Here is a 9652-nt window from a genome sequence, read left to right on the forward strand (position 1 = left end):
TTTGATGGTAATTGGTTGATTTATGGCGAAAGTGAACGTCCCGTGACACGAGTTTTGTGTTTAAAGCCGTTTTGCCATTTTTACCGAAAGACTTTTGTGGATATATTTGTATTGTGATGATATGGAGGAAAATGTTTCATATATAAACAAATTTAAGGAAGATGCTTCAATATTTACTGAATATATTTTTATCATTGTATGCATAAAAAATCAAGATAATCTATATCACATCTTATTAGTTACCTCAACGATTTATTGAAAACAAATGAAACAATTTTTTACAGTTTTCTTCAGAATGTTCGTTTTTTACGTTTCATTTTGTGCATCTTAAAACATCAATAAATTTGCTACTTTCAAATTTTTAATAAATACATGAAAAATTCATTTTTTACATATACTTTAACCAAGGACTATAAGGGGACATTATTAGTACTGAAATAGTAAATAAGATCACTATCTCATATCATTTTCCTAAAGCCAATAGTTTCTGAATTTATTTTAAAAAATTTTGACAGATTGATGAAGTAGTTTAAATGTCTGGAAAGTTCATTTTTGGTATATACATCAACCAAGGACTATCATATCAGAAGTCATTATAGTACTCTCAAATTTTATACAGAGTGTACCTTATTTACGTTCCATTTTGTGCTTCTTAAAACATCCATAACTTTGTTATTTTCAATGGAGTATCCTGCATATTTTTGGATTTTTAAATTATACATGAAATACCAAATAAAATCACTATCTCATGTCATATACTCAAACCCAATAGTTTTTGAATTTATTTTTGACAGACTGATGATGTAATTTAAATGTCTGTAAAGCTGGAAAGTTCATTTTGGGCATATACGTCAACCAAGGACTATCCTATCAGAAGACATTATTAGTACTCCCAAATTTTAAACAGTATGTTCGTTATTGAAGTTCCATTTTGTGCTTCTTAAAACATCCGTAACTTTGTTATTTTCTATGGAACATACTGCATATTTTTGGATTTTTAACTTCTGCACGAAATTGCAAATAAAATATCTGTGTCACGTCATACACCTAAACCCAATAGTTTTTCAGTTAATATATTTCAAAAAAATTTGATAGATTGATAGTGTAACAAATGTTTCTAAAGGCGGAAGGTTCCAAGGACTATCCTATAAGGAGATTTATTAGTACCCTCAAATTTCATACGGGGTGTTCGTTAGTTACGTTTCATTTTCTGCAGGAAAGATAATTTTTGGTATATACATCAACCAAGAGCCGACTTATAGAGATACTTTATTATCACTCCTAAATTTAATACGTTCCCAAATCAAATTAATATTAACAGAGATTTTAACAAAAAAGTAAAAATACATAAAAATCATTTGTATTAATTTAAAAATTTTATTCATTTTTCTTTATTTTATTTTTTAAATTGAATTTAAAATAAACCAAATAATAATCAGTACATATAGAAAAATGAGTATTATATTTAAAATGTTGGTAAAATATCTGTTAATATTAATTCTATAATGTGTATAGGGAATGCCTACACCAATCGATTTTTTTTAATTTAATTACACATGGTGATCCAATAAAAATATTAAAATTATTGATGCTTCAAGATGCACAAGATAAAACTAAGTAATGAACACCCTGTATAAAATTTGGGTGTACTAATAATTGACAGGATGGTTGTTCGTTAACATGTATAACAAAAAAGAACTTTTCAGCATCAACATTGATGGTTTTATTATACACACATTTTAGACGATCAATCTGTCAAAGTTTTTAGAAAAATGTTAATAACTCAAAAGCTATTTAGGTATATGACATGATATAATTATTTTATTTGTATTTACATGCAGAATTGAAAAATCCAAAAATATACGGGGTGTTCCATTAAAATTAATAAAACTAATGTCACGGCGAATCCAGAAATTAAATCTTGTTCAAAATAAATTATGAAGTTATAATTGCTTTAAAAATTTCAAATCAATACCTTTCTCCGTTCTCTATGAACTTCTAATGAATAATTGAAAAATCCAAAAATATACAGGGTGTTCCACTGAAAATAATAAAACTGATGTCACGGTGAATCCAGAAATTAAATCTTGTTCAAAATAAATTATAAAGTTATAATTGCTATAAAAATTTCAAATCAATACCTTTCTCCGTTCTCTATGAACTTATAATGAATAATTGAAAAATCCAAAAATGTACAGGGTGTTCCATTGAAAATAATAAAACTGGTGCCACAGCCAATCCAGAAATTAAATTTTGTTCAAAATAAATTATAAAGTTATAATTGCTTTAAAAATTTCAAATCAATACCTTTCTCCGTTCTCTATGAACTTCTAATGAATAATTGAAAAATCCAAAAATATACAGGGTGTTCCATTGAAAGTAATAAAACTGATGTCACAGCGAATCCAGAAATTAAATTTTGTACAAAATAAATTAAAAAGTTATGATTGCTATAAAAATTTCAAATCAATACCTTTCTCCGTTCTCTATGAACTGCTAATGAATAATTGAAAAATCCAAAAATATACAGGGTGTTCCATTGAAAATAATAAAACTGATGTCACGGTGAACCCAGAAATTAAATTTTGTACAAAATAAATTATAAAGTTATAATTGCTATAAAAATTACAAATCAATATCTTTCCCCGTTCTCTATGCACTTCTAATAAATAATTGGAAAATCCAAAAATGTACAGGGTGTTCCATTGAAAATAATAAAACTGGTGCCACAGCCAATCCAGAAATTAAATTTTGTTCAAAATAAATTATAAAGTTATAATTGCTTTAAAAATTTCAAATCAATACGTTTTTCCGTTCTCTATGAACTTCTAATGAATAATTGAAAAATCCAAAAATACATAGGGTGTTCCATTGAAAATAATAAAACGGATGTCACGGTGAACCCAGAAATTAAATTTTGTACAAAATAAATTATAATGTTATAATTGCTATAAAAATTTCAAATCAATACATTTCTCTGTTCTCCATAAACTTCTAATGAATCATTGAAAAATCCAAAAATATACAGGGTGATCCATTGAAAATAATAAAACTGGTGTCACAGCGAATCCAGAAATTAAATCTTGTTCAAAATAAATTATAAGATTATAATTGCTATAAAAATTTCAAATCAATACCTTTTTCCGTTTTCTATGAACTTCTAATGAATATAATTTTCCATTGAAAATAATAAAACTGATGTCACGGCGATTCTAGAAGTTAAATTTTCAACAAAATAAATTATAAAGTTATAATTGCTATAAAAATTTCAAATCAATACCTTTCTCCGTTCTCCATAAACTTCTAATGAATAATTTAAATGAATCACTCAGTATACCCTCTTAAAATATAAAACATTGTTTCTGTAATCTTTTCAGTGGTATATCACTTTTGGTGACTATTTACAAGATCACTTGTGCATTTCGATTTTTGATTTGTAAATATACAATAGTATTTGGTAGACATAATTCTATCAATGCGGTTTTATTACAACAAATTTCTGTGTACACACATTACAAAAACTCGATCTTAGTGATAAAATAAACACTGAAAATCGCAAAACAACAAAACCTTGTTGACAATTACAACAGAACAGCGATAAATTGAATAGTAAACATAATGTAAGAGCAAACAAAAAGTGCACTAATCGAGCACCGAGATAATTTACAATATTGAAACACACTTCCGACTTTTATAGCCAGTCATCAAGCTTTGATTATTCCTCGAGGTCGTAGACCCTTCAGACTTGCGGCGCTGAAAAATCGTAAAATTGCCGCATAAAATCAGTGCAACCGGGCACGTGAACCTTACCGCGATTACAACAATCACCCGAAACCGATATTTACGGCCGTCGTAAATTTAATGCGAGACAGGTCATCATCAAACGCGCGTATGCCACGCGGAAGTGCCAATTTTTCGGTACCCCGAAATTGTGTCGTACGACCGAGAATAAATTGGCCAAGAGCGTTGACTTTCACAACACCAAACACCGTCCATCCGTACACGCTTATCGCCGCCATCTACACTTCCTTCTGTTATTGTTCGCCCATCGCTTATTTACATGAGGAACCGGTGAATTACCGGGAAGACAGGAAACACGAATCGCCATCGAAATGCACAAGCAGCGTTGGGTAAGGTTCGGTCGTTCGGACGACGTGTGAATTCCAATCGAGTATGTAATAAAGTGGGTCGTAGTTTTTCCTCAATATTTTTTTTTTCGGCTGCTAGAATAAGTACGAGGAATGCGAGCCGGCACGGAGTTTAATTAATTTCATACGTTTGAAAATCGCGTGACTCATTCGCCAGGTGCGAGGACGCATTTTTGTGTGTCCGGTCTGCGGACAAGTTGTCGTTCGCCAATGTCAACGCCGAAGAATGGAAATATGAAACTATATTATTATATTCGATACAATGGCACAATATTTACAATGTGACAACAATGTAATTTTATTATTTGTACAGATTACCAAACACATTTGTTTACTCATTCTTAAACATATTCTGTATGACTCTTATTGGTATTAAAATCAAAGTTCATAAGTTCCTAATTGTGCTGTATTATTTCAACAACATTACTATGCATGCAACAGCCAATTAGATGCTTCACATAAATGTAACAAGTGTTAAATAAAAAAATACACTTTATATTATCATCAGCTGCAAAATAATATTTATTAGCTTTGTTTCACTGTATCTGTATCTTCTTGTTTGATTAAAATAATCTATAGACTTACATTACTTTCTTATACAAATAAAAAATAAACTTTTATTATAGGAATAGGTTTAATCAAGGCTTTTTAAAGATATTTATCTGTAATAATTTTTGAGCAACCTCAAGGCCATTCAGAAGTTATTAATCATGATTTAAATTAATCTAATTGAATTTTTTAAAACTTTCAATAATCTTATCTCAAAATTAATATGCATTAATCATTTTTCCACTTTTTGTCCAACTGCACGTACTTTTCTACATTACTGTATAACGTATTAAGCCTTACAATTAGCAATAGCAACATGTGATCAAAAAACACCTTACATACAATTCTCAAGCACATTAATTAGGATCTCTCTAACGTTTTTTGTACCGTTATTTTCTCAACATGACTCATTGTGTACTTGATTGAATTGAACAGGTACAATCCCAATAATCTTTATCTTAAATTTTCAAACAAAAACCGTTGTAAAATTAATAACCGCTAAAATTCCGGCTGACCCTAAAGCAATTACACATAATTGCCTGTAAAATACGGCGTCTTTAATTGTGTCCATTAACAATTATTATGGTAAAAACGGTCGTGGAAGCGCAGAAACTTGTTTAACGTCAAAAGTAGCAACAAAACGCGATTGGAAAATCGGCCGAAATGTAAACAATGAACGTTTATTTTGAATGGACACATTCGTACCGTTCCATCCGTCAGGTCGTACGTAATTCGTGTGTTTTCATTAAAAATTAAAATTATTGATTGCGGTGCACATTGTTTGAGGAATTGCCAAAAGGGCTTTTCGTACCTTCGGACAATTCTAAATCCAGTTCGGCCAGCTTTTCCCTGACGTCCTCGGGCAACAAGGAAATGTCTATGTTCATGTCCCCCATTGTAATTAGTTTGTCAAATTTCACATGTAAACATCACAATTGCACACACTCGTTACACCGAACTTGTCATAACTTCTACCATTTTACTTAGTTGGTTTTTTGACATGTCGGGTCACTGTCTGTTTTACCGACGCACTCCCAATTGGACTCCGGTGGTCTGCCATAGGCAACCCATATTACACCAACTTCTTAGGATTCACCCGTAGATATTAGTATTGATGAACCGGTTATTTAAATAAAATTATGCATTTTTGTTGTCAGGAATTCTTACCTGGATTAAAAAATAGAAGTTTATCAAACTATTTGTTTAAATTTAATTGATTTTTTATGTTGTTTTATCTTTACGACTGGATACCCACAAATGTAAAATAATAAATTATATCGTATAATTTTAAAACAATCTGACTATACAAAACGCATGAAAAATTAACTTTTTTAGAACTATACATATAAAATAGAACAGGGTAATAAATGGATTAAATTTAAAATTTTTGAATTGGCGCAACTTCACAAAATCTTATACGTATTTATTTTTTATTAAAAATCTGCTAAACAATATTTATTAAGGTTAGAAACTAATAGGGAGACTAAAACTATGACACAACTTTTAGTTATTACCCATTAATAAAGAATTTTACAATAATAACCAATTATGTAATGTGACTCATGTAGCATAAAATAGTTACATTACAAATAAATTCTGAAATAATGAGACATTTTCGACTTTAACAATGAAACTAAACGTTATCTTTCACATTATTATATTAAATACATAATCTAATCAGTACATATTTGAGAATACTGTCTATAATAAAACGTGTGAAGTCATTTACTTCTTGCGACAGCATTGGTCACCTTCCTTTTTCTCGGTTTTGCAGCATTTATCTTCCGTGCCTTGAGTTGCTGGTTTTTTGCAACAAGCATCTGCTGCTGTTTTTTTACAGCAAGCATCACCTTCTGCAAATAAGAAACATTATTTAAAATAAAATAATTTAAGGGGCGTGTTTAAAATTGTTATTCAATTGACTAAATTTTACGAATTTAAAACAATTTAATAGATTAAAAATTAATTGTCATTGTTGATACACATGGTCAACTTGAGATTAAAACTATTGTCGAATCACCAACTATCACATGATTAGTTTTGGACCAAAAACTATCTACACAATTGTTAATTGATAATCTTAACAAATTGAAAGATGTAATTTGAAAAAAGAACACATCTCACCTTTTGGAGCATCCATGTTTAATCAACACAAGTTTATACGACAACAGCGACTTAAATACTGTTGTATAGCCGAACAATGAAATGTTTATATATCACGCGATTTGAAGTGGAACCGTGTGCAACACCGATTTAATGAAAATCACTACAATCTAATCTTCGAGTTCAATTGGGTCGTGATTTTTTGTATCTGTTTTTATATTTGTATATTAGCGTAAAATCTAGAACACAGACGTGATGTGATGCATTAAATTACAAAAAAAAAATATAAATTAATTAGTTGCGTTTTACTGTTTATGTGTTCAATACAATGATAAAACGAAAATATTTTAGAACTGTTTATTAATGGCGTAAAATGCGACTAATTGTCCCCAATGTGTTGCATCTGGCACTGGATGCACATTCCATCATAGCAACAAGGAACTGAAACAGTAACAACGTTTTACCCATAAAACATCCCAAACTTGCATCCCCAACCTTGGATACCGCCGCGTGGTTTTTTACAATCGTGTTTGCAACAATGGTGCCAGACACAGTGGGCTTGGCAGCATCCCAGTTGACAAGAGATGCACTTTTGACAACCCTTCTGTGCCATTTTGATGCAACAGCTCAAATGTGTGCACGATTTGGTACAACCTTGCGCCTTGCAGCAGATCTTCCATTTTAAATTTCTGCATTCTATGTGATCGCACTCTTTGTCCACTTTTTGTGGTAAAGCTACTTGGGAAACTTTAAAAAAATTCAACATTAAAGTTTTCCCACGTCTGAGGCCTTTATACTTACTTGGGAACATTGTGTGTTACGAAAATTTATGACTCTTGGTGATGTTGACTTTGATGTCTGACAGTTTATGTTTGGTTGATGAAAATTATGTTTAAATGACAACGTTAATAAAGTACCCACTTTTGTAAATATTTAACAGAAAATATTCTAGATAATATTTGAAATATTTATTTATGTGATTCACTCCGGAAAGAAATATTTTTAAAATAATTCTCCTGGAATTGTCTTCATGAGACAGTGAAATATTTTAAATAAATGGAGATCATATAATTGTGTATTGTCACATATCTAATTAGCCTGATCAAAATCAAACCTCTCCACAAGGCATTTAAAACATTCTATTTGGTTCCCTGCTTGTTATAGACCAAAAAGATGATTTTTTGCCATCCATTTATTATATCTTTAAAGAATATTTATTGTTAACGACTATAACCAGTTAGAAGTAGAAATAATAATAGATTCGTATTTAAAACTGTTCGAGGCTAGGAACACAACGTATTGCTCGGCTCGAACCCTCGTTCTATCCCGTTTGTTCAGATTGTTCGCACACATGCGCCGAACGTTCTGTACCGGTCGAACGGCTTGCACGGAGCAAACACCAGTCGCCACGAATTCCGCATTTACGTTGGTGCATTGTATACTTAAATTTTTACTACGATTTGAACGAACATTGAAAATGCCTTCCGATTTTTTGTGGGACCACGACAGATGCCTCGATCTAATCGCGGAGTACAGTAAGTACGAGAACTTGTGGAATCCTAAGGACAAGAACTTCTTCAATAATAGTATGAAGGAGCAGACATGGAATCAAATCTCACAAAAGTTCGGCCGTGATTTGGACGAGGTGAAGAGGAAAATGGAAAGTTTAAAGAGCTCGTTTAGAAGGGAATCGTTGAGAGTGAGGCGAGGTAGAGTATTTCATTTTGTTCGGGTCGCTGGCGACGCCAAGTATCGAATTCGCGGTGTGCGCCATAACGTTGGTTTGCACGTGTGCAAACGCTTCGAACGCACTTGCGCAAACCTGATCATTAATTGTTGAGGAGGTTGAATATAATTTTACATGCAATGTCATGAAATATGTTTCACATGAAGATTAAAACAGTGTTGTTTTTATTACTCTCTTTCCGTGATAACTTTCTTTATCATTCCAATGTTTGTTAATCATTGTCTGGATGAATCCATGATACTTTTTAATGCTATATAAAATTATTAGACACAATCATATGAAATATTAAATTAGAAAATAGTCAAATTTAAACGAAATTGAAAGTAAATATTTTTTTATCTTCCCTTATTTTCGAATTACATGTGTCATCAGACAAAACAAAAATTTATAGTGTACATTTAAAATGTATGATATATTGTAACAATATCTATGAGAATTATACATATTTTGACAAATCCTTCCTTAATTATGTTCCTATTATTATTATTAGATTTAAATTATTATTATTATTATTACTTTTAGGAAGAGCTACATCATGGTTTGGTTTTGAAGCATTGAAATTTCTTAACAAAGGAAGAAAGAAAATTGAACCTGAAACAGTAAGTAATTTTAAAACTTACGTGAACCACAAATTGAATAAAAATTTTTAGCCCGAAATCGTCAAGTCCGAAATCGAAATACAAGAAAATAACTTGGAGTATGATCAGTCACCCAATCAATCAGATGATGAATTTGATGATGAACCTGAGTCGCCTGCCCCAGCTGTAAAAATGGAAAGAAAACGTTTCGTATCTTATAGACAACCACAGAAAAGAGTGAAAAGTTATATCGAAGATCCCAGAATTAATGAAGTGTTCAACATAATTAAAAACTTGCGACCAAAACGTGATGAAACCAGTGTATTTGTTGAACACGTTGCGTTTAAACTTAGAAAATTTAATGATCATTTGAGGGCTGAAGTTGAGCATCAAATAAATAATATTTTGTATAGTGCAGAAACGGGGACTCTCAGTTATACTGTTCCTTCTAATAAGATTTAACGTTTAAATATATTTTTTGTATATAGTTGATGTAAATAAATTAATTTTAATTGGAAGTTTAGAGT

At 30.9% G+C, this 9652-nt stretch overlaps 1 protein-coding gene and 1 long non-coding RNA gene across 2 annotated transcripts; one reads left to right on the forward strand and one right to left on the reverse strand.

The window, feature by feature from the left end:
* Positions 1 to 6337: 6337 nt before the first annotated feature.
* On the reverse strand, positions 6338 to 7704 carry LOC109605940 (uncharacterized). The gene is made up of 4 exons (XR_007547228.1): positions 7602 to 7704; positions 7296 to 7547; positions 6822 to 7241; positions 6338 to 6550 (listed from the first exon to the last, which is right to left on the reverse strand). It is a non-coding gene; the product is annotated as an uncharacterized LOC109605940 (long non-coding RNA).
* A 482-nt stretch (positions 7705 to 8186) lies between these two features.
* Positions 8187 to 9616, forward strand: LOC109606518 (uncharacterized). Its single transcript, XM_020023063.2, has 3 exons — positions 8187 to 8509; positions 9070 to 9146; positions 9198 to 9616. Exons 1-3 carry the CDS (start codon positions 8278 to 8280, stop codon positions 9585 to 9587), a joined length of 699 nt encoding a protein of 232 aa, XP_019878622.1. The 5' UTR covers positions 8187 to 8277; the 3' UTR covers positions 9588 to 9616.
* Positions 9617 to 9652: the final 36 nt, after the last annotated feature.

Source organism: Aethina tumida, chromosome 2, assembly GCF_024364675.1.
Source record: "Aethina tumida isolate Nest 87 chromosome 2, icAetTumi1.1, whole genome shotgun sequence".
Taxonomy (NCBI): Eukaryota; Metazoa; Arthropoda; class Insecta; order Coleoptera; family Nitidulidae; genus Aethina; species Aethina tumida.

Excerpts from the sequence above, each read along its gene's own strand:
- LOC109606518 (XM_020023063.2), top strand. The coding sequence starts at position 8,278 with ATGCCTTCCGATTTTTTGTGGGACCACGACAGATGCCTCGATCTAATC. Across the intron at positions 8,510-9,069 it reads ATCGTTGAGAGTGAGGCGAG|GAAGAGCTACATCATGGTTT; the intron begins GTAGAGTATTTC and ends TATTACTTTTAG. Across the intron at positions 9,147-9,197 it reads AGAAAATTGAACCTGAAACA|CCCGAAATCGTCAAGTCCGA; the intron begins GTAAGTAATTTT and ends AAAAATTTTTAG.